This window comes from Oncorhynchus nerka, linkage group LG21, assembly GCF_034236695.1.
Source record: "Oncorhynchus nerka isolate Pitt River linkage group LG21, Oner_Uvic_2.0, whole genome shotgun sequence".
Classification (NCBI taxonomy): Eukaryota; Metazoa; Chordata; class Actinopteri; order Salmoniformes; family Salmonidae; genus Oncorhynchus; species Oncorhynchus nerka.
In genome coordinates this window covers 31,196,769-31,223,042 of record NC_088416.1, presented here as the reverse complement: position 1 = coordinate 31,223,042, position 26,274 = coordinate 31,196,769, and the positions used below count along the sequence as shown (strand labels likewise).

Sequence of the window (26,274 nt, the reverse complement as noted above, 5' to 3'; positions counted from 1 at the left end):
CAGCTACATACTCTACTGAAGCCATGACGTGCAACATGTTCAGCTACATACTCTACTCCTGACGTGCAACATGTTCAGCAGCTACTATATACTGAAGCCATGACGTGCAACATGTTCAGCTACATACTCTACTGAAGCCATGACGTGCAACATGTTCAGCTACATACTCTACTGAAGCCATGACGTGCAACATGTCCTGTTCAGCTACATGTTCACTCTACTGAAGCCATGACGTGCAACATGTTCAGCTACATACTCTACTGAAGCCATGACGTGCAGACATGTTCAGCTACATACTCTACTGAAGCCATGACGTCAACATGTTCAGCTACATACTCTACACTGAAGCCATGACGTGCAACATGTTCAGCTACATACTCTACTGAAGCCATGACGTGCAACATGTTCAGCTACATACTCTACTGAAGCCATGACGTGAGACATGTTCAGCTACATACTCTACTGAAGCCATGACGTGCAACATGTTCAGCTACATACTCTACTGAAGCCATGACGTGCAACATGTTCAGCTACATACTACTACTGAAGCCATGACGTGCAACATGTTCAGCTACATACTCTACTGAAGACGTGCAACATGTTCAGCTACATACTCTACCGTGCAACATGTTCAGCTACATACTCTACTGAAGCCATGACGTGCAACATGTTCAGCTGACAGCTACATACTCTACTCCATGTTCAGCTACATACTCTACTGAAGCCATGCCGTGCAACATGTTCAGCTACATACTCTACTGAAGCCATGACGTGCAACATGTTCAGCTACATACTCTACTGAAGCCATGACGTGCAACATGTTCAGCTACATACTCTACTGAAGCCATGACGTGCAACATGTTCAGCTACATACTCTACTGAAGCCATGACGTGCAACATGTTCAGCTACATACTCTACTGAGCCATGACGTGCAACATGTTCAGCTACATACTCTACTGAAGCCATGACGTGCAACATGTTCAGCTACATACTCTACTGAAGCCAGCGTGCAACATGTTCAGCTACATACTCTACTGAAGCCATGACGTGCAACATGTTCAGCTACATACTCTACTGAAGCCATGACGTGCAACATGTTCAGCTACATACTCTACTGAAGCCATGACGTGCAACATGTTCAGCTACATACTCTACTGAAGCCATGACGTGAGACATGTTCAGCTACATACTCTACTGAAGCCATGACGTGCAACATGTTCAGCTACATACTACACTGAAGCCATGACGTGCAACATGTTCAGCTACATACTCTACTGAAGCCATGACGTGCAACATGTTCAGCTGAAGTCATAACATGTTCAGCTACATACTCTACTGAAGCCATGACGTGCAACATGTTCAGCTACATACTCTACTGAAGCCATGACGTGAGACATGTTCAGCTACATACTCTACTGAAGCCATGACGTGCAACATGTTCAGCTACATACTACACTGAAGCCATGACGTGCAACATGTTCAGCTACATACTCTACTGAAGCCATGACGTGCAACATGTTCAGCTACATACTACACTCCCAGTCATACTGGTTAAATACCAGAGGTCGACCGATTAATCGGAATGTCCGATTAATTAGGGCCGATTTCAAGTTTTCATAACAATCAGAAATTGTTATTTTTGGGCGCCGATTTCTTTTTTTTTTATACCTTTATTTAACTTGGCAAGTCAGTTAGGAACACATTATTTTCAATGACGGCCTAGGAACGGTGGGTTAACTGCCTTGTTCAGGGGGAGAACGTCAGATTTTCACCTTGTCAGCTCAGGAGATCCATTCTTGCAACCGTAAAGTTAACTAGTCCAACGCTCTAACCATTGCACTCCACGAGGAGCCTGCCTGTTACGCAGTAGAAGCCAAGGTAAATTGCGAGCTAGCATTAAACTCGCCTTATAAAAAACAATCACTAGTTATAACTACTAATCCAGTTTAGCAGGCAATATTAACCAGGTGAAATTGTCTCATTTCTCTTGCATTCATTGCACACAGAGTCAGGATATATGCAACAATTTGGGCCGCCTGGCTCATTGCGAACTAATTTGCCAGAATTTTACGTAATTCTGACATAATTTGACACATTTTGCCAGCAGCTCTTCGCAAGCACAGCACTGTTTATGACTTCAAGCCTAAGCCTAATGGCTGGTGTAACCAATGTGAAATGGCTAGCTAGTTAGCTGGGTGTGCGCTAATGCCGCTTCAAAGGTCACTCCCTTTTAGATTTGGAGTGGTTATTCCCCTTGCGCTGCCAGGGCCGCGGCTTTTGTGGAGCGATGGGTAACGCTGCTTTGAGTGTGGCTGTTGTCGATGTGTTCCTGGTTCGAGCCCAGGTAGGGGCGAGGAGAGGGATGGAAGCTATACTGTTACACTGGCAATAAGAGCATCCAATAGTCAAAGGTATATGAAATACAAATGGTAGAGAGAGAAATAGTCCTATAAATACTATATTAACTACAACTTAAAACCTCTTACCTAGGAATATTGAAGTCTCATGTTAAAAGGAACCACCAACTTTCAAATATTCTCATGTTCTGAGCAAGGAACTCAAATGTTAGCTTTATTACATGGCACATATTTTACATGGCACACATTTTTACATGGCACATATTGCATATTGGCACATATTACTTTCTTCTCCAACACTTTGTTTTTGCATTATTTAAACCAAATTGAACATGTTTCATAATTTATTTGAGGCTAAATTGATTTTATTGATGTTTTATATTAAGTTAAAATAAGTGTTAATTCAATATTATTGTAATTGTCATTATTACAAAATACATAAATGGGAAAAAAAATAGTCCGATTAAATCTGTATCGGCTTTTTTGGTCCTCCAATAATCGGTATCGGTGTTGAAAAATCATAATCGGTCGACCTCTACCATCAAATAACAATGTATTTGTCAGCGTACAGCAGGTATAAAAGGTGCAGTGAAATGCTTGTGCTAGCTTCCTCAACGCAGTACATTAATCAATAACAGTCAAGTCAAAAACAACAGAAGTAATAAATAAAATATAAAAAAGATTTAAAAAATAACACATTAGACTGTAAAGTTGGCTAGGTGCTAGCAACAGGGCAACGATCATTGGCGCCATTTTGTTGTTGGACTACATGCACACATACAGCGTGCTGATCAACATACACAGCCTCCCAGCAATACAGGCCTGCACAGCATATACGACACTAGCATACGCATGCAAGCAAACCTTCACCCAATGAGCAATGACAGGCACTGCATGATGTCATCTCAACTATTCTCAAAACACACATACCTTCCCCCACACCACCCACTGTGTCCAACACCACATAATGACTTCTTTTTCAGCATACACTAAATCAGACCCAAAGGTTTCCTGTCACAAGCTGTAGATCTAACATTATACAGGCAATCAGTATCAAACAGCAGACACGCACAGAGAGTACCAACAGCCCTACAACAGTGTTGGCTTGAGCAAATGTGTGCACACCTCATCACACAGCACACATCGCGGCCAAATAGTGTTCACACCTCTACCACACCCACCAACCAGGAAGTAGTGACAGGTATTAAGTGCTACTGTAAAAGGAGCGGTGGAATACTGAGAAATCGTGTGCTGCTGCAGACTATTCATTTCACACACATATTTTCAGCTGCCACCGACAAAGTCTTGAGGTTGAACTTCAGAATCAATCTGAGATGTGTCACCAGCAGACTGGATCTAGTGTTTGGAGGGGGGTCAGAGCAGTGAGACTAAAACAGAACAAAAAGCATAACAGTTTCAGGACAAACAGAACAGACCGGACTTGATAAATGTCAACGGAACCAAAACAGCCATGATGCATAGGGCTTTTACAATTATTATATAATTGTGTAACCGACAATTAGGAGCAATATCCAGGAACAAAATAATCATCATAATCGTCATTTTAGGCGAAGGGTGATTCAAGTTCATATTCAAGTACACACGGAGTGTAGAAAACATCAGGAACACCCCTTCCTTTTGCGCTAAGAACAGCCTCAATTCGTCAGGCATGGACTGTGGAAAGCTTTCCGCAGGGATGCTGGCCTGTCTTGCCCATTCACCCTCTGAATGGGACACACACACAATCCATGTCTCAATCATATCAAGACTTAAGAATCCATCTTTAACCGGTCTCCTCCCTTTCATCTACACAGATTGAAAGGGAGGAGACAGGCGACCTCAATAAGGGACCACAGCTTTCACCTGGACAGTGTCATGGAAAGGTGTTCCTAATGTTTTGTACCAGATAGTTGACCCAATAGCAGTTTGTTATTTTTACATGAATTGGGTAAAGTTGGTAGCTTAATCATTTTACGAGCAAAACAGCATGGTTGGGAGAGACGTTCCAAGAGGTCAAAACCAGATTCCCATATTTATAACTATTAAAATGGACACCATGTTAATGCCTTTGAGCATTTAATTTATCCATTCATGATGAGAATTTGGAATCTTGTGCATAGCATTGTTTAAAATTCAGAAAATTCTATGAATTGCTATTGGTCAACATTGCACATGGGGAGCTATTATCGCTGCCATGGAACGCAGGGTCATGTAGATGCATCATAATAATATGCAGAAACTTCAATGTCCAAACGTTTCAAATATATGTCTCAGTTAAAAACCATTTGTTTGTGAGACGGGAGTGTCACCAAAGCAGTGTCATATTCATTAAGTATCTCGTAGGACATTTTCAAAAATGCATTACAAGCTCATAACATTTTTATAAAAAAATAATTCACAATTAAGACAACCATGGCCATTTGCATGACATTTAGCCTACTGATTATTCTATAATTGTTACAGCCATAATGATGTGATTCAGTCAAATTAGATTTAGGCCATTTGTAGCTGTAGGATCGTAAAAAAAAAAGATATATATTGGCATTCAAATCTTTTCTGTCTGATAACAAAATCTCCTAAAGAGTGAACATTAATAAATTGAGGGACAAAATGAGTATTGTGTGTGAGAGTCAGCGGTCTCAGTGAGCAGGGAGACAGGCGGTGTCTGATATGCCAGAACGTATCCACTCTGCACTCATACACTCATCTGATACAGACATGCATTAAAAAGAGGGAGCAGGAAGGGCTAAATCTAATTACAGCAGAGATTTATGACCCTGTCACAGTCTGTTACCCCTCCAGTGCAGGCTGGCTGGGTACACAACGCTCACTGCACCCATCAGCCTCCAAGCCATCTCCCTCAGCCATATGTTGCACAACGCAAAGTTCACTGTTGTGTTCCGTAATGCATGGATTAAATTCCTCACTTACCTCATAGTTTAACTTCACCAGAGATTGTCGCACTCGCAAAAAAAAAGAAGCTAAAATCGCTATCTGTTGACTGGTATGTACTCGCTAGATCCTGTTAAGATTGTTGGAAGGGGAGCTATGAAAAGTAAGGAACTATGAAAGTAAGAGACCACAGTTCCCTTGGTACACAAACAACACAGAAGGGGAAAGGGGGGGGGTTGGGCAGGGGGAGTGAGGGCCTATTCAAAGAACAGCCAGACACCTTAGGACATCCCTGGTCATCCCCCCTCTTCACAGACAAAAGGCTTGTTGAGCCACCTCGCCGCAGCCCATGACTCTCTGGTGTTGCTCCCTGGGGTTACGCGTGTCTCTGCTGGAACGCCACACAGCGTGACTCAGGTACTGTCTGGGCCTAATCTGACCTGATTCTACTCACTGCCAAACAGAGGTCCAAAACAGCCTGGTCCGTCTCCTGGAGTTGGTTATTATTTATTCTGAGGGGTGCAGACTAATCTCTGGATGCGATTTGCAAACCCAAAACAGCGCTGCGATACCTGGCTCAGAGTGACTGCTGGCCTACTTCCGAGGACTTCTTAAAGCCCCTCTCTGTGTAGGGACATTGTGCCTGTTCCTCCAGAGTGTTTTAACCAGTCCCTTTCAGCCGGCAACATTCCCAAACGAAGCAACTGGTTTCTCAGTCGCAACTGGAGCGTTACACTGAATTTATTAGAACAATTCATTACTGCTGCTGTAGTTGCACATGTATTGCACAGTGAATTGACGTCGGCATCAAACAAAAGGCTGCCCAGCTAGGTAGACAGATAATCAGCTTTTGCCTGGAGGAAGCTTGAAGTGAGGACCAATTACTGCCTACTAATGTTGTTATCTACACACTCACAGTCTCTCCCCAGGGGAGGGGCTACGAGCTCTACACCAATGGTTGGCCTACCTGGTTGTCTTGGAAACAGGGGGCCTATCAGGCTTGGGAGCAGCGGCAGTGCTGGGCTTGGTGGTAGCTGCAGAGACAGGCCGGGGAGCTGGGGAGATGAGATATGGGAAGGTGAGGAAGAGAGGGAAGGACAAAGAGATAGATATACAACATGAGTAAGATTATTTCACTTGAAAGACGCAGCCAATGATTTACGTCATAACATTTATTTCATGAGGAACCAGGCCAATGTATTTCTATATTTATTGCAGTCATTCCAGCGTGTTATACATCTTCAGCTGAATAAATCTAGATGTGCTGTATGCCAACATTCACAGTACAATGTCATACTTTGCCTCAGGGAAAATGTACATTTGCTGTGTACAGAAGACAATTGGCAACTGATTACAAATGCAAGGCTTCACGTACCTTCCAGTGAGTGAAAATGACTGGTTCTAAATGTTACCTGTGGGCTTCTTAGCAGCGGTGGTGGTGGCTTTGACACCATTAGTTGGCGTGGCAGGTGTCTTCTTTGCTGCTGTTCCTGTGGTGGCCTTCACCCCATTGGTGGCAGCAGGAGCCGAGGCAGGGCGGGTGGTGCCCGCTGGCTTCTTCTCACCAACCTTGGCGGTGGTCTTAGTGGTAGGGGCAACGGCTGTGCCTACGGGCCTCTTGGGCGTAGTCTTCTCTGGGGCTCCAGTGGTGGTCTTCTTGGCCACTCCGTTGGCATGTGGCTTGGAAACCCCATTGGTCAGTCGGCTCTGGGCGGTGTTGGGTCGAGACCCTGGTCCGGTCGTGGTCTTAATTGTGGTGGTGGTCCCAGGCTTCGTCTTAGCAGCGGGGGCCTTGGTCTTGGCTTTTGGGTCTGCTGCAGCCTTGCTGTTCCCCGTCTTGGTGGGGGCCACCTGGGCTGGCTCTGGTTGAGGCTCACCCTGCCCCATCTCTCCCTGCTGGCCAACTCCCTCAGTCTGTGGTGCCGGCGCAGCCTGGTTAGGCTCCTCTCCCATCGCAACTGACTCGTTTACCGGATCGGCATCCAGTGCTTCCATTGGCTCCATCGCTGCCGTGGCAACCCCATCCGGTTTCATCTCCCCTCAGTCCTGGCTGTCCGTCTCTACAGAGGAGGGCTGGAGAGCTTGAGACTGAAGATGGTAACTGCACTCAGGCGATGGTGGAGTCTGATCTGGCAAAGAGAAGAGAATAGTATCGTCAGGCTGTAACAAGACTGGACATGCATGACACTGAGCCTTCATATCAGCAGACAGGCCACAGAGGGATCAGATAAAGACTTTCCTACAGACAGATATACAGACAAACACTACATACAGCGTACGCCAAAATATTGTTTTGAATGTAGAGAAAACATGTTTAAGGTCAATGATCCTAACAGATTAGGAGCAGACAGAACAGGGTGTGCCATTCTGCAGCGAGCTTCATTGCTAAACAACCCTGGAGGGAACTCACACACACACACACACACACACACACGATACGTGTGACAATATATTCTGGGGGAAGAGATAGGGGACAACTATATAAAAATTTAAAAAGTAGACACATTCTGTTCGAAGTACAAACTCAAGGCAAAACAGAGCTAGCAAATCTTGTTTTTAAACATTAACAAGCCAGAGAATGCACATGAGTGTATTATATCCTAGGTCTACTTACAGAAGCAGCATCAGACCCACTAGTTTGGAAGACAAGCCATCCTTTAACTGAAGCGAGGGGAAATCGCAAAAATCCCTTCCACTCCTAACAAACAGAGTCGGAAGGAGCTCTCTCTACAACATGCTCTAGTTCATCAGACAAGACCGCAAAGCTAAGGAACCACACGCCACTCAGATGTGGTGAACCAAACCACTCACAAGGAGATGTAAAGGAAAAGACATGCATGTCAACAATGCCATAAGACCTGACTAGCAGGCAGTCGCACTGGGGAAGTAGCATAAACACAGATGCTTTGCCGTCAGGGTGGAGAGGTTAGACCTGATGTGTGGAGCAGAGGCCTAATAACAGGGAGACGTAAAGAGTCAGTAGTCTGACAGGACAGGAGACTTGGCTCCACGGTGAAGCAACACCGAGGTAGAGAAAGTGGCTTGGCCTGAGGAGCATGGGAACAGGAGGGGATACAGTCTGCAAAGCTTGGAACGACTCTAGAAGGCCTCTCTCCACTTCCTCTCAGCCCCTCTCTCCCCCATACCCATATCTGCTGCTCCCCCTCCTTTCTCCAGGAGAGTCAGTCTTTATACTGTCAGCTTCCTGGAACCACACCCCACACAGCCCCCATTTCTCTCTGCTCTCATCTCTTACTCATCCTCTAAAACTAAATACATTACTGTGCTTTCCTTCGTTCCCCTGCCAAACCTCCCATTTTCTCCTTTTCCTCAACTTCCCCCACCCTCGCACTCGCTCTACCCCTCTGTTCTCTGTTTGCGTTCGCACAGATGGCCTGAGCAGCTGAGCAAGGCCAGAGGGTAAGAGAGAGAGAGAGGGAGAGAGATAAAAAGCCCTCGGGGAGAAGTCCATACCGCAAGTAGCGCACACACACACACACACAGTGGCAGTGAGCGGGGGAGGAGAGAGCCCTGCCAGAGCACACAGGGCAATCAGATTAATTGAGTGACACACCAGTCACATTTGGAGTGAGGTGTCTGTTGGATGCAAGTGAAAGCAACAGCAACCGTGCAACCGTGCCCAACAGAGATGCTCTGTTCAAGAACCAGGTCCTCACACCATGCTGCTCTGCCTAGAACAGAGCTCTACACTAACATCAGACGCCTGCCCTTTCTCCAACCCTTCAAAAAGAAAACCAACAACAAAATCCAACTCCAGATTGACACCAGGGACTCACATGTCAATAGCCCTGACAACTCAACTAGGAAAAAAATCAAGTCAAATCCAATCGGTGCCTTGCTCCCTCTACCTCCCCATCCTGTGTTTTGAACGGTTCCATTCCTGCAGTTTCTGAACAGCTCTGCTCTGTTGTGGTGATAAATCTCCAGCCCTCAGCCAGAGGAACACTGCTCTGCTCTTTTTCCTCCAGTTGGGAAATTACACAGCTCTAGTCTAAGGCCCTCGCCCCGTCTACATCACCCTATGTAGTAAGGAACATACAACTACGCCCAATGATACATGTGTTGGCACTGGCAATATTTTGACACTTTGGACAACCCTGCAATGTTGTAGTTGTCTTTGGTGAAATATTTTTGGATGGTCTTTGCAGTCATATGCTTGATTAGAGATGGATGGCGTTAGGATTCCCTGTTCATAAAACATCTCAAGCTGATTCTCCACAGATGGTAGTGTGTTTGAAATACATTGTTCATTGGAGTGGGATATCAGAAGCTGTCGGCTGCTAAACGGCTAGAGGATGTGAGTTGCAGCCTAGATAGAAGATGACAAGGGTCAACCAGCTGCATCACAACCCCAAGGACGCTCGCCACCCCCCAAGAGGAGAGGAACAACTTCCTGTCCATGTTGTCTGGAGAACTCATTGTTATTTAGGGAAGCAATAAAGAGAGGAAGAGGAGTACAGACATATTTGTTGTTACTATCATGTAGAGTTGCATGTTTTTATTTATACATTGTTAGCTTAGGTTCAGAAAGATAAATAAGTTAGCGTTTTTTTTATTTTAAATGTCCTTTGGACAGTGATGGTTTCGATATCTTCCCAAACAGCGGCTCCATCTTATCAAACTGCATCTCACATAACATTCTCGACAACCCTCACCGATGAGCAACACAGATACAGAGAACACACACACGTCATTAAAATACTACGCATACACACCACCAAGGGCAGGGGTTCACGGTCATGTCAAGGAGAAACCAAACAATAGGATGAACGTGCACACACACACACACACACCGTTATCTCATTACTGTTAATCAATCATAGACAAGACGCTTAATGCCCTTCGGCAGCTGATGACAGAACACCAGCTGGGCATAGTATGATCATCCTCCAAGAGCCATATTCAATGTAAACTAACCTGCCTCCGTGTGTCTCACACACCGCAGACACATACAGGCCTATACTGATATCTGGCAGGCCTCCAACAGCACTGGGAGATCCCAGCTTTTCTGATTGTCTAGACATGTGTTTGAGGAGCCCTCAGAATTTTTTATTTAACTAGGCAAGTCAGTTAAGGACAAATTCTTATTTACAAATGACAGCCTACACCGGCCAAACCCGGACGACGCTGGGCCAATTGTGCACCGCTATATGGGACTCCCAATCAGGTCATGAACATATTCTAACGGTAATCATCACTTTGACATTTAAAAAAACTGTGCAGGCTCTGTGTGTACACCTATACAAGCATTTGCATGTGTATGGCTGTGTTTTGGGGCATTAGGTCAATTTGTTTGATAAAACGGTCAACAAAAACCTATTGGCGTAAATGATACATGTTCCAATTCCCAATGAAAGTCCCCAGCAGGAGTGGGTGGGCTAAACGCTAACTTAATGTCATCTCTCCTGGTGGCCAGTGTGTGCATGTCTAATCAGGGCCTCCCTTTGCCAGGAACAAAAGCCTGGCTACTGAAAATCACAGCGGTCAACGGCACTTATGAATAGCTAGCAATGGCAACCGCCACCGCAATAGTAGTACACTGCTGTGTGTACATACATTCTCTGTGCCTGCATGTCCCCCAGGGTCAGCTGTAAATAGCCGTCAATGGGAGGATTGTAGCGGAAGGAAGCCGGGGCAAGCGAACAGGAGATCAGTTTGGTGTGCTTCTCCTAACCTTCCCTTAATGCCTGAATGATAGAATTGATAACCCTGGCACCAGAGAGAGGATTCAAGAGTTAACGGTCGGGAGTCTGGTTTGAAGAGGCCAGTTTAACGGCCTCTGAACCCATCAACACACATTCATCACCACATGCTGCCAACACTGGGATCCGGTGTCTTTACTCCTCGGCCAGTGTTAAGACGCCCTGGTGCCTGTGTTGACAGAACATCTCTCAGTTTAATGTTGAGACTGTGTGGCGTCTTCATCTAGAAACCACTGCTCTTATTCAACACCTCTGAAGTAAGTTCCACAAGGTTTATGTTCCACGCAAACATGTTCATTTCAGTTAAAAGATTTGAAATTAACATTCCAATAGGTTACAGTGAACATTAATGTTTGAGGCACCACGCGCTGGCATAGAGCCAGAGGTCAACTCTAAAACAGACACCCTGCAGCATTCCATTATTCCTCTGAGGGAGGACAGGCATACACACCAGACATGGTGCGTTGAGGATCAGAACACATGAAACATTCTGTTGAACGATGCAGCATCGAGTCCACAAGCAAGTCTGGGGAATTGAAACAGCTGAACAGTCGCAGCTGAAACCAGAATGGGTGGTACTACCAGTCTTAGACAAGATACACAAAGAATAAAAGGTTAGACCCATGGCAACAACTTCATTTGGGGTTGGTGCAGATGGTTCCGATACAAAAGAAGAGAAGGGAAACAGAGGAGTGCTAGAGGGCGCTACAGAGGGCCCAAAACAGAAACTAACAGCACCGCCTCCAAAAGCTACAACCCCCCCCCATTAATACGCTCCATCATGTATCATCTCAGAGGGAAATCTTGGCACTAAACCCTGAACAGCTGCTGTGCCTTACTAATATCATTCATTTCAAAGTACAATTAATACATTGTAGAGAATGACAAATCTGCAAGTGTGATTAAAAGTCATTCAGGATATTACAATAGATCCCATCCAAAAATACATGCTTTCCAAGGCTTCAAGAGACGTCATGAGCATCATCATCATCATAAAAGCATTACATAACACCATACCCATCATCATAGTCCCTTTCAGCGACTACCGTACACACCAGTTCATCTCTCCACTCAATCAGCAGGATGCTTTCCCTGCATGGTACCGTCCCTCTCTCTGCTTTAACAGAAACCATTATACACTTCTGTAGCCTTGGGGCGGCTATCTACAAGAACCCAAGAGACTGAGGGACTGATTGTTGCGGTGCGCAGCCCAGCTAAGAAAGGAGAGCACAAAACACACATGACACTGTCCCAGCTGAGTCAGTGTGCTGCCTTCATCACCCTGACACTAATCGCGGCTCGCACATTCCCAAACAGGCCCGGCCAAAGGTCCGGAAGCCACCCCATGCCCCACACACAAACAAACCTTTCCAAACAAAGTTGACTCCTCTCCACGGAATTCCTTCCCTGGACACGATGTAGGAGGGAGACGAGATGGGATTGTGAGGCCCTTCTCGGACGGTGACGTCAGGACATGCCCGACAAAATGAGGCTGTGGACACAACTCCCCAGACAGGATCCAAATCTGCTGCTTGTAGGCTATAGCCTACAATGCACCATGGTTTCAACCTTATCATTTCTATTGACAACTCAATGGTCTTGGTAACAGACATTGGACAAAGTAAACTCAGTTCAGGAATATGCTTTTCTCTTGTTCACTGGTCTGCTGCCTGTGTCAGTCAAGGCAACATCTTGTGTGACAGACACCTGAATCACAGAACCATGTGACGTGACAGACTAATCCCTGTGCTCTAAAAAAGTTCAGTAGGAGCCAATAGCAGATTTAGAGTCTGTACCGCTATGGCACGACTGGTAGAGACTTCAAATGAGAGAAGGGTACTATCTACATCACATGCCTTTGCTTCCGGACCTATCAAGTGATTATGCTGGTCCCAAACACACACACTACCCACACTTTACCAGCGTGCGTCACCCATCTCCCAGCCTCAGGAGACTCGCCCCCCCGGGGACAGGGAGATTAACACATGACAGAGCTTGTTAACCCTGAACAAAGAGATTTGCTAATCCTGTACGATCAGGCCGACTGTCCTCCAACGCCGGCCCAGAGACTACCCACAGAGAGAGAGAGCGCCCAGGACAGAGGCCTAGTGTGTCCCAGAAACCAAACAAAAAGACCTGGCTCCATCACAACAATGGAGAGACGGAGCCGACAACAAACAAGGTCCCAACAGCGCACGGTCTACCTACAGTAGACCACTGAGAGGAACAGCGGGGTGGGGGTGATCTTGACCATGCAGATATTGATCGTGGGGGAGAAAGTGAGGATGTGGGCTACTCAGACGGTGAGAAGCGTCAGTGCATTAGAGAGGCAGACAGGGACCTGTTCCACTAATGGGGTCCCTTGCCTGGGGGTTACCCACCAGTGAGACTGGTGTGGAGGGACTGAAGGAGAGGGTAATGTGTCACTTGAAGAGCAGGTCCTTCTCCATAAATGGGCAGTGTCCCCACTGACAGACTCCACTCAGGGGGTAAATGACATTAGGCCAGATAGAGCCATCTGGTGGGTTGGATCGATGACACCAGACAGGACGAGAGGAACAGGGCAGGCATCTGGATGGGACAGCAAAACATACCCTTGAGGCTCCAGCTCTCTAGCAGCCACTCACTACTGGAACTGACTCTGGCCATAAGAGGATTATGTCCTCCTGTTTGAAGCAGAGCAGGCACGTTCCAGATGGAATCTGATCCCTCACAGGTTGTCAACACCACCAGGGCTAACCGGGGCTTTTCAACAAAATAACAGCTGGGCTAACACCACATAAAACTCTACCTAGCCTTTACCCAGAAATTGACATGGCATTTGGGCCTTGGGTCAAAAGGCTTCTTAAATAGAAATTACAGGACAATAGCATTTCAAATGACTCAAAACATCTGACAAATCTCCCCCTGGACAACTCTCATAAATGTAGGCATAATTCTATCATCGGGAACTTTTGGCATCCATATCATGCCAGACTGGCCCATGGTGTAGACAGGCTGCATTGGGCATTTACTTTTGTCATGCACAAAGTAGATATCCTAACAGACTTGCCAAAACTATAGTTTGTTTACAAGAAATTTGTGGAGTGGTTGAAAAATGAGTTTGAATGACTCCAACCTAAGTGTATGTAAACTTCTGACTTCTGTAATTGATTGGACGTGATTTGGAAAGGCACACCTGTCTATATAAAGGTCAGAGCAAAAACCAGAGGAATTGTCCATTGAGGTCCGAGACAGGATTGTGTCGAGGCACAGATCTGCAGAAGGGTACCAGAAAATGTCTGAAGCATTGAAGGTCCAAGAACAGTGGCCTCAATCATTCTTAATAAATAGAGAAAGTTTGGAACCACCAAACTGAGCAATCGGGAGAGAAGGGCCTTGGTCAGGAAGAACCCAATGGTCGCTTTGACAGAGTTCCAGATTTACTCTGTGGAGATGGTTGCACTTCTGGAAGGTTCTCCCATCTCTGCAGCACTCCACCAATCACGCTGTTATGGTAGAGTGGCCAGACAGAAGCCACTCCTCAGTAAAAGGCACGACAGCCCGCTTGGAGTTTGGCAGAAGGCACCTAAAGGACACTCAGACCATGTGAAACAAGATTATCTGGTCTGATCAAACCAAGATTGAAATCTTTGGACTGAACGCCAAGCGTCACGTCTGGAGGAAACCTGGGACCATCCCTATGGTGAAGCATGGTGGTGGCAGCATCATGCTCTGGGGAAAACCTGGGACCATCCCTATGGTGAAGCATGGTGGTGGCAGCAGCATGCCGTGGGGATGTTTCTCAGCGGCAGGGACTGGGAGACTTGTTAGTATCGAGGGAAAGATGGAGCAAAGTACAGAGAGATCCTTGATGAAAACATGCTACAGAGCTCTCAGGACCTCAGACTGGGGCGAAGGTTCACCTTCCAACAGGACAACAACCCTAAACACACAGCCTTGAACTAGATCGAACATTTCTTTGAGACACCTGAAAATAGCTGTGCAGCAATGCTCCCTATCCAACCTGAGAGCTTGAGAGGATCTGCAGAGAAGAATGGGAGAAACTACCCAAATACAGGTGTGCCTAGCTTGTAGCGTCATACCCAAGACTAGAGGTAGTAATCGCTGCCAAAGGTGCTTCAACAAAGTACAGAGTAAAGGGTCTGAATACTTATGTAAATGTGATATTTAATAAATTAGCAAACATTTCTATAAACCCGTTTTGTTTCTCATTATGGGATATTGTGTGTAGATTGGGGGGGGGGGGAGAGAATAACGATTTAATCCATATTAGAATAAGGCTGTTAAAAAAAGTGGGAAAAGTCAAGGAGTCTGAATACTTTCCTAATGCACTGTGTCAGCTACAGGTGGCAGAATGATGCTCAATCACAAGAAACTAGTGATGCACCGATGACATTTCTGACCGATATCCAATATTTTCCTTGCCAAAAGAAAAAGATACTTAAAATGTTCGCAGCCTTAAGCATTCTAGTACAGTTAAATAGTTAACACACACAGGGGTCTAAGGCACTGCATCTCAGTGCAAGAGGCGTCACTACAGTCCCTGGTTCAAATCCAGGCTATAATCGCACAATTGGCCCAGCATCGTCCGGGTTTGGACGGGGTAGGCCGTCATTGTAAATAAGAATGTGTTCTTAACCGACATGCCTAGTTAAATAAAAGGTTACACACACCAAAAAGTTATTTTGTTTGTTGGCATTTACGTAAGTCCCGATTACCAGTAAAACATCTTTCACTAACTTGCTGTGCTGTTTCGTTGTTCAGTTTCATTCTCAACCAGGATTCCTATGGAACGCTGTTTAGGTCTTTGCATGCCAAAAAAGATGCGTCAAATAACACTATTTAACGTGTCAAATAAGCTTGTTGACCCATCAGGACCTGAATATGACTGCACGTCACATAATTTAACGTGTTAATACATTTTTTACGTAATTATTACACTATCACTCATATTTCACAACGATTCATCGATACGTATGCTACGATGCTGGTAAAGTTGTTTCGCACACATACAGTGCTGGCATTAAAAAAGCTAGCTAACTCATGGATGCAAACATGTTCTTCCCAAAAACATTGCAAAATGACAAACTATATAGCTAGGTGACATCATCTAAAATAACCCTAATTTATAAGACAGTTCTTATTTGATTAATGGGGGTCCGACCCATCTATGTGAAGCTAGCCACAATAAGGATTAGCCACAAGTGGACTTTGTGTTAGCCTTTGAAATAAGTGTCATTGACAGCCATGCAAATGAATACAAATAGTAGAATTACGCCGTTATTGAACAGATCGTGCTAATGTTGGAATGTTATATAAATTCAACAAAAGACCACGTTAATTTGACAAAAATCTGTTGAAATCACACTGGATGGATTATACTTTAGAATTGCATTGGGAGCATACTTATTTCACTGTACAGCCTTACCCCATGTCATTGATTCACAATCCATAGGTATCAGTCTACCCAGTGACACCCAGAGAATATTAGCGTCGTAGCTCTTATTGTGGGACTCTGAAACAACTGAATTGAGCCACATTCATTGTCAACCTGTGTGTATTGAACACTATTTCTGTGGTAAAACAATACTGCGTGGAAGTTTGAGTCTGATAACTGAGGACGACTTTGGGAAAAAGTATCTTGGGTGTTGAGTAGACTGATACCCCAATCCTTAGGTAAAGCTGTACAGTGCAACATGAATGTCAATACACACAATAGGCTGACTGGGGAGGTGATTTCTCACAGTCCCGCGATAAGAGATACAATGCTAACATTTGCGTAAACTCTTCACAATTGTGTTCTGTAGGTGTCTCCGAGTAGACTGACAACCTATTTCATTGATTCACATTCCAACCTTGTTTAACATTATGTAGTCTAAATATGGCATGATTACACCAATTGTAACCTCATGCATCACTTTCAAAATAGGTACTTTTATTTTGAAGGCAAACCACAAATTCTGCCATTGTGCCTAATCCATATTGTGGCTAGCTTCACAACACATAACCCGGTCCGGTCTAGCCTCACTAGCCAGATGAAGCTAGCTGGCCGTTAGATAACCCCGTTGCCCAAAGCTAACGTTAAGTAGCTGGCTAGCTATTTATTTTCATGAACTGAAGTTCAATATGCGAACAAGTGGCTACCTAGCTAATACTTACAAGGATTCCTAAATCATTGCTAAGAACAATGAAAATGACTGCAGTTTCTAATGGTCATTGTTTTCAGGCTAACTACCCCAGAAGTTGCGGTCTAACAAATAATGCTTTATTACCAACTTGTAAACACATCGTTCATGGCCGGTATACTTTCTTGTTCAGCTTTGACAGCGCTACTGATAGTAGTGGTGGTGCTTGGTTTGCACGTGCAAATTCAGAACACACAACATTCTATAATAGAACTGTGTTATTTGACCTGCAAAGACCCAAATGGCGTTCCATATTATGTCATGAAGCTAATACCAGTGACGCTATTACGGTGTAACTCCGATAGGGCAACATCTGAAAAATTGCGCAATTGGTAGTGTGTCCCGGTGCTCGACCAGTCAGTGAAAGCCAACATCACCCACGACAGAGAACAGTTGATTGTCAAGGGCAATGAATTCCATTATAATGGATTTGGCCTTTGAGTTTACTCTTTCAAATGACTGCTCGATCCACAGCAGACATTGTGGGCTAGGTTAGGAATAATGTGTTGTGCAACATTTTATGTGGCGTCATTACGTCATGTACCTACATTATATAGGTATGCACGTCAGCTTTGACACCGATTTTGCACATCGGGCCGATACCGATGTTGACACTTTCAACTAATATCGTCCGATTCTGATAGGTTTACCTATATATCATGCATCCCTTCTAGAAACCAGCAAGCCTTTAGTTTCTGACAGTATTAAAGATCATTTCCATGTCGAGTAGACGTTATGCCATATCGCAGCCAGTCAGCAACCACAGCAATCCAGGCAAAATTGTGAAAGTGGTGAGGGAGGCATAGCAACAGGGTTCTGAACCATGTCCATTATCCAGCCTCCCACTGGAAGAATTCAGAGCCTCAACACAGAAAATTAATGACTGCAGCTGCTGGCATATATACCCTCAAAACTGCGCAGCAACTGTCAGGACTGACAACTGTGATACCACTGAGGCAGTTATCTTGGCTGGACCAATGTCCGTAGCAGAATTATTGTGACGACAATTGCAAACAATGGAGTGGCACTACAGAAACCACTACTACAGTCCCAAGTCTGTGATTAAAATAATCTCACAACTTTATTCATAAGCGATGGTGACAGAAAGTGCCAAAGGTCATACAGTTCAAGCTGAACTGTTCAGCCCACTGAGCAATAAAAGCACTAGAGACAGCGTCCAAGATGGCCGATTCATGGACCGCCAATATCCAAGTTGCACCCAGTTTAATCTGACTTCTATGTGGGGCCGTCTATGGGAATTGTCTTTCTGGGCCGGACATCAGTTAAACTGCAGTACCGACTAGAGGTCGACCGATTATGATTTTTCAACGCCGATAACTATTGGAGGACAAAACAAGCTGATACCGATTAATCGGAAGATTTTTAGAAATGTTTTTAGAAATGTGTGTATATATATATATACACATTTTTGTAATAATGACAATTGCAACAATACTGAATGAACAATGAACACTTTTATTTTAACTTAATATAATACATGTGGGCTTTTGGATGGGTGTTCTTAAGGTGATTCCACAGGTTGGTGGTATTTTTTTGATTTAGCCATTGCTGACCCCATGCTTACATCTTTATCTCAAATAAGACACCTTGCTTTCCCTGGTGCCAATTCCATGTAATAGTCCCACACTGGTGCTCTGCTTTTCTCTGCCATCTGTAAAACACACACACAGCTCTGAAGTGACAATGATACTGAAGAATCTGCTTAGGAGACAAATACTCAACTGTTTGAATAAAAATAGAGTTTAAGTTACCTGTGATGAATGTTGAAAACAAAAACTAATTTCTATATGCAGGAAATCCTATTTTAATAAAGGACATGGTAAGATTTTACTACCAAAGTGCGAGTCATAATTCCCATGACACCTAGCAAAATCTGAAAAGCGGTTCCGTCATTCACTTATTCCATAGGATATTTTTTAGATTCACTTAAAATAAGGTCTGTGTTTTGTGTAGGCTTACACCACCTTTCCAATTTTATAACTGTGTAGATATCCATAGGACAAGGTAACTCTGATCAATATTGGCTAAATATAAGCGAAGTTCATTTTTTTTGTAGAATGGATTTATGAAAATATTTTGACAAATGTTACCTTATCCTAGTGAGATTTACACGGGTATCAAAACACCAAGGTGGTTTAAGCACGAAACACAGACCTTATTTGAAGTAGATCAAGACATTCTCTATGGAAGACATGAACGGTAAAATAACGAAGGAACCCCTTTCAAGTTCAGCCGCAAGTTATTACAGGAATTATAACACGTCGACTATCTCTCTCTAAACCATATACCTTTGACTATTACCAACCTACTGCTGCCTACCACCCCTCAATCAGACTGCTCTATCAAATCATAGACTTACCGTAACTATAATAAACACACAGAAATACGAGCCTTCGGTCAAATCCGGAAACTGTCACCTCGAAAACAAAACATTTATTCCGTTCCGTATTTTATCTAACGGGTGGCATCCATGAGTCTAAATATTCCTGTTACATTCCACAACCTTCAATGTTATGTCATAATTACGTAACATTCTGGCATATTAGTTCGCAAAGAGCCAGGCGGCCCAAACGGTTGCATATACCCTGACTCTGCGTGCAATGAACGCAAGAGAAGTGACACAATTTCACCTGGTTAATATTGCCTGCTAACCCGCATTTCTTTCAGCTAAATATACAGGTTTAAAAATATATACTTGTGTATTGATTTGAAGAAAGGCATTGATGTTTATGATTAAGTACACATTGGCGCAACAGTCGTTGATTGATTGTTTTTTATAAGATAACTTTAATGCTAGCTAGCAACTTACCTTGGCTTACTGCATTCGCGTTACAGGCAGGCTCCTCGTGAGGCAGGTGGTTAGAGCATTGGACTAGTTAATCATAAGGTTGAAATATTGGATCCCCCGAGCTGACAAGGTACGAATCTGTCATTCTGCCTCGTTCCTAGGCCGTCATTGAAAATAAGAATGTATTCTTAACTGACTTGCCTAGTTAAATAAAGATTCAATAAAGATGTAAATAAAAATAAAAATTAATTTAAAAATCGGCACCCAAAAATACCGATTTCCGATTGTTATGAAAACTTGAAATCGGCCCTAATTAATCGGCCATTCCGATTAATCGGTCGACCTCTAGTACCGACGCAAGACTGTAGGTGCAGTCGAAAGCGTGCTTCCAGACCGGAACCCTGGCCCTTGGTTCAACCTGAGGGGGATCTGGTGAGTAGGAGACCAGTCCAGGGCAGGCAGATGACACACAAATTTGGATATTTACAGATAGGGACGTCACTGAATCAACCTATTATTAAGCATACTACGCCCGAGGGCAAGCCGAGGCACAAATTACTGTAGGCATCTCCCTGACAGCCCATGGCATAGGTCAGAGGAAGGGCAGAGCAAAGAACTGTAGGTCATAAAATCACCCCAGTATGAATTCCTCATGGAATTGCATCTCTTCAAATCGCAGACATCTAAGCCCTCCTTTGGCCAACTGTTTCAGCAGGCTTACTAAAACATGTGCATGGCATTATAGGAGAGACTTAAAATAGGTGTGACAGACAATGTAAAAACCAAAATGCCAGCGGAGACATATGAGAGGAGGAGGAATCCGTTTTCAGCCTATTGTGAAAGTGGCAAGGGGAATTTGGTACCAAATGTCACAATGCTGAAACATTGGTTGAAAGTACAAAGATAACACTTTTGCTAAAACAAGATAAAGGATATTGAACACAAAAAAAAAAAATTGGTTTTATCATTAGATTCATAGACATGACGGATATATATATTTTTTTTTTATGTAACAAGCCAGCAGCACTTGGGTAAAACAGGATCTGCCTTTAATTTCACATGAATGCATCAGTCCCATGTCTGAGCGTGTCTCCATCCCGCTGCCTCATTCATTTGCTTGCTTTGTGAGTCAGCCATCGCTCATTAATGCACCAGAGGGTTGACTAGCATGTTGGAGCCTCTCTAAACCAGACAAGGCCATGCCTGAAAAGTGCTCACATTAATCACCCTGGGATGCAATTTATTCCAGAGTGGCATCAATACCTCATGGCAGATCATTGCAGAATATTGACCTACCCATGCCCACTACCCCACCCTATAAGGCTCATTGTCATCCGAACATCAGGGGCAGAGGTTAGGCCTGTGGGCCATCTATAATGATTAACTGTAACTGTATATGGTACCTGCACGTTGAGGGTTTTGGAGACTAACGTTATTCACCCTTGTTATTTTGGAGAGAAGAGTGTCGTCTAGTTGCATAACATTAACACAAGCAAAAAATAGCTCCGAGTTAATTGCCTGAAGCCACAATGTTAGCCTATATGATACAGTTTGAACCAATTGTTTTATTGCATTGAGAGTACAGTACTTGTAATGACTCACTTCTAATAATCCTGAGAATTGGGGGAGCCTTCAAAGACCTCTCAACCTCGATTTACGCCATCCTACAAAAGTAGCCTATGCCACGTTCGCTGATTAATGCAAAAGATAACAGAATTAGCCTAAATTATCCAACACGTCGCCTGGGGGGCAAAGAACGAAGCAGTTCTCACTGAGAGCACTTGGCCGCACAGAACAATAGGCTTCAACCATGAAGGATGAAGAGCCTGAGAGAACTAAAGTTAATATAATGAAGTGAATACGTCGAATTGCTTTTGAAAAGGCAAATAATCCACATGATTACACACCGATCCCTTCACAAAAGGAAGGCTGTTATTTTAGCCAGCTCATTCGTCGGTTAGCTAAATAGCTGGTGATCAATTTCAGCCACCACGCAGGGCTGCCACCGCCCCATCACCCCCCTCCCAATTGCAATCGAATTCCGAATCTAAAACATCCTCTTTAGGGTTTGAGCCGCTCACTGGCAGAAGGAAAATGCAACGATTCCCTTGCTCATATTCTCGTTCTTGTGCGACCCAACAGACTCGCGTGGATAGTTCTGCTAGCAAGTAGCCTATTTAGTTAGCTAGCATTTCAACAAGGCTTATTTGTATGGCGCGGTTTCCAATTCAAGTTGACGTTTATGTCATGAATCTTGCCCTCGAGGCATAACTGGGCGATTTCCGCTACATGAGCCAGCTGCAAAGTCAAATTTGCCTTATTTTAAACAATCACGAAAACACAAAAGCGTGCTTTTTGGTCTTAAATTAAAGTTGGGCATTAGGGTTAGCAGCGTGGTTAAGATTAGGTTTAAAATCAGATTTTATGACTGTGGTTGTGCCAACTAGTGACCACTCTGCAGACCTGCCTCCAGAACAAGATCCATGACGAAAAACGCTAACCTGCGTTTGCAATAGGAAATCATGAATTGCACTTACAATGTCGACAAAGACATTCACCCACTATATGATTTTTCACCCATTCTACCCAGACCATCTACCAAACACTAAATAGAAAAATCTAATATTTTAGGAGACGAAAACATTTGTTAAAGCATCACATCGTAACTTGCATTTTATATTTGTGATTTAAGTGTAAGTTTAGTTGCACAGCTAGCTAACATGCTAACGCTCAACCAGTCTCTACACTTACCAACGCAGTGTAGCTAGCTATAGCTTGATCTCCAGCTACGCCCGTGTTTGACAATATCCTCCGACTCCTTTCAATATCCTCGAATACAAAGTGTAACAAATTACAAAATGAAACCGAACAAGATGTGAAACAAGCCAAAATACAGCAGCCAGATTACAACGAAACTTCTATCGACCGCAGTTTCCAGAAGTGATGCGCGTCCCTTCCAAAGAAAGGAAAAGCGATTTGCAGTCCACGCACACACTCTCTACTGGCCAGGATGGATGGACAGGCAGAGAGGGTTTTACCACGGCATTGCGCGCGGGGGTGAAATTGAAAGGGATGAATAGCCAAGTAACTCGACTTTCTCCATCTCACGACCAATCACTACCCCGGCTGGGATTTATTCAAATGAGGAATGATGTCATCTCTCAAATCACCCTACTTTCTTTCTTCCCATCCTTCCCAAGTTGCACTGGTTGTCTCCCCCTACCAGTTTCCCGCGTCCCCTCCCTCCATGCCGACTCCACGCTCATCCTGCACACACCTCCTGCAGTTTCTTTTCAACGGCGCATTCTCTCCACACAATGGTGGCATGTTCGAGTTCTCCATTGGTTCTGGACCACTGGATGCTGAGATTTCAGCCACAAAGGGTACCACAGCATAGTCTGTCATATTTGGATTTTCTATAGGTCTACTGCCATTTAGTTACTACCATATTATTCTAATATGGTAATGAAACAAACATCTTTATTAGTTGTACAAAGACTAAAAATGTCCTGCTGCACATACATAATGAATATTGATTACACTCATGCTAAAATGTGTCAAAGTTGAAGAATCAGGTAATATAATCATATCCATAAACATCTTCAGAGATATTGATAACACTAGGTTTATTGCAGTGGCACATTCTTAATTGTAAGGACAAGATATCTAATTGGTTGCAGACAAGCCCCCACACTGACAAGACCAAACATGTTTGACCTGTCAAAGAGGCTGTCGGGAGAATCACCAGTGCATAAAAACACCATTTTTGTCAGATTGTAACAGAGTCAGAGACATGGTGGAATCAAAGGAGGCAGAAACAAGATGAAGAGGGAATAGAAACAGAAGTTAAAGAGCTGCCACTGTCTGTACAGTGTTTTCCCCCCAGACACAATTGTCTCCCTCGACTGATTGGGGGCGTTTTTTCATAGGCTTTGTCTGTGTGTGCCGCTCCTGTCTTCACACCAGACTTCTGAGACAGTCTCGGTGGGCATGCTGCCTGTCCTTCTGCACTGCTGTTGTTCAGCTCTCCCTGTGAAGCCAGAGCTGTCTACATGAGCCAGGCTTTTGTGCCAGGGTCTGCACTGGCTAGGCAGCATTGTGCTTCACATTGTGTCAACTTCGGCTCTCACCCTATGGAATTCATCAGAACACACTTCCCCAGGATGTTTACCTCGGTGAACAGTGCTTAATGGTGCGCTGACCTGTGTGGTTGTGTTGTGGTTACATTGTCACTAGGCAATGTAAAGTAGCCTCGCGCTGCTACGTATTTGTTGATATGCTAAGATTGATATCGCTTGTTTTGTATTCTATCATGCAATAACCCCAACTCCCTGCAGCCTCTCTCTCAAAATTATCAGCAAAGGTAAACCCTCTGGCCCACACCTACACAATTAGTTACACATGCTTGACTAACATGACTTTCAATAAACACACAAACAGACCAAAGCAGACAGAAATGTAGTGAAGGAAATGTATTGTGAAGGAAAGGAAGCAGAAACATAGCAAACACACCAAAAACAGAGGTACCCTCACACACACAAGAACTATGACGCACAGTAAAGAGAGGGAGAGGAAAAACAGAGAAAGGCAAGGAAAAGAGGGTGGGAGTCTGGGGGTCCTATACTAGGTTCGGCCTGCCAGAGATGGACATATTGGCTTGGTGAAACAGGCACAACAAAGAGAGGACGTTTTCTTTCCACCCAGGCTGTGGTGCGCTGCAGTGGAGACAGGAAGGGGCAGGGCAGTGTACTCGCCACCTAGTTCCCCTGTTATTTATCTCATTGTTGTTTCCCCTTGGCCAGCAGCCCAGCTGGGGCAACGCAGCACAAAAGAACTGGCGCACAGTCAGTGAAACAAAGCCAAGCCTCTGGATGTTGTTGCGCTAACTTTGACAAGGAATACACACTAACACCTGCGAGCAGACACACACACACACACACGCTTGAGTGCTGTTCTCATATCAGTCAAATCACACAAAGGAGGAAAGAGGTATTGTGCAAAAAAATTTTTTTTTTTCTGAAATGGACTTAGAATATAAATGGACTTAGAATATCTAGGATGTAAATATTACAACACATGGTAGCCTGTTCATCATTACATGCCTCTGAATACCATGTTCACAAGTTAGCGCACGCCAGCAGTGCACCTGCTTCTGTCCTGTGTGAGCATGGGCTCCCAGGAGAACAGAACGTGCCAACACGGCATTACATTAACATGCTGCATACTAACACACATGAAGAACATGTAACACGCATACATCACCGACTATAGACAATTATAACCTTATCTCACTGCGACATGAACGTTTATGTTAAAACAAAATGTCATAATAGAACATTTCAGATAAACAAAGATTGCTGTATCATACAGCTGCATTATGCACACAGCCTAGTAAAATCCACATCTCATGTTATCACCTAGTTTCACTCTAAACACTAAAATAGAGGAGGCCTCGTGTCTCATGCTTTAGAGGACTTTCTGTTTAATTGGAATTGTTACCCTGAAACCTGATGATGTCCATGCAGGCCAGTTTCTGGTTGATGGGTTTAGTGGAAGTGCTTCCCAGCCCTTTCTTGCTGCATTCTGCCGTTAATAATGCATGCTGCTACTAAGGGAATCGGACAGGGGCCCCTCTCCTCTATACCACTCAGACGAAGCTACATTAAGAGCACTGACTGTGCAGATCTCCGCACTGATCTTCCCTCCCCATCTTGACATGTACTTTTCAATTATGTGCATTTATCTAGACTCACTTCGGCCATGCATCTCCTTTCACTTATCTTTTTTCGATGTGCAATTGTACTGGCGTGTGGTACATTTTGGCCCCTTAAAAACAAGCTACTTTGAACTATTTACCTCTCATCCCCTTTGTTTCGGTTTTCTCTTCTTTCTTTATGGTCTCAGACAGCTATTGATTTTCTTTGACTTGCTGGCTGGTGGAGGTTATGTAGTCAGACAAGAGGCTCCTTTCTCCCTCTAGTGGTGCTATCATACCACCACAGTCACACTGTACTGGGCAGGCCCTGGCATGAAGATGAGAAGCAATGATGATCTGATCAAGTACAATTCACCATGAATCCATATACATAGAAAACTGTCTTTAAGCAAGTTTGTTACATTACCCTTTAAAAGTTCATAACAGGTCGAGCACTCAACCGACATAACTGACAAAGGGAAAGTGTTGTTCTGCCTCATTGACCATGAAGAGGACTAAATGTAAAATGTCCTTGACGAGAGAGAGCAGAAAAGTGACAACATGGACCACATCACCAGAAAATAGGACTCTGCTTGGTAGAAATAAACA

General features: G+C 44.1%; 1 protein-coding gene across 1 annotated transcript in view; it reads right to left on the bottom strand.

The window, feature by feature from the left end:
* The window catches only part of LOC115110584 (uncharacterized), a 33,122-nt gene extending 9,977 nt beyond the window's left edge, over positions 1-23,145 (bottom strand). Inside the window, 3 exon segments of the mRNA XM_065006742.1 lie at positions 6,218-6,305; positions 6,663-7,379; positions 22,722-23,145. Of these exon segments, the coding sequence (XP_064862814.1) occupies positions 6,218-6,305; positions 6,663-7,284 (710 nt within the window). The 5' untranslated portion in view covers positions 7,285-7,379; positions 22,722-23,145.
* Positions 23,146-26,274: the final 3,129 nt, after the last annotated feature.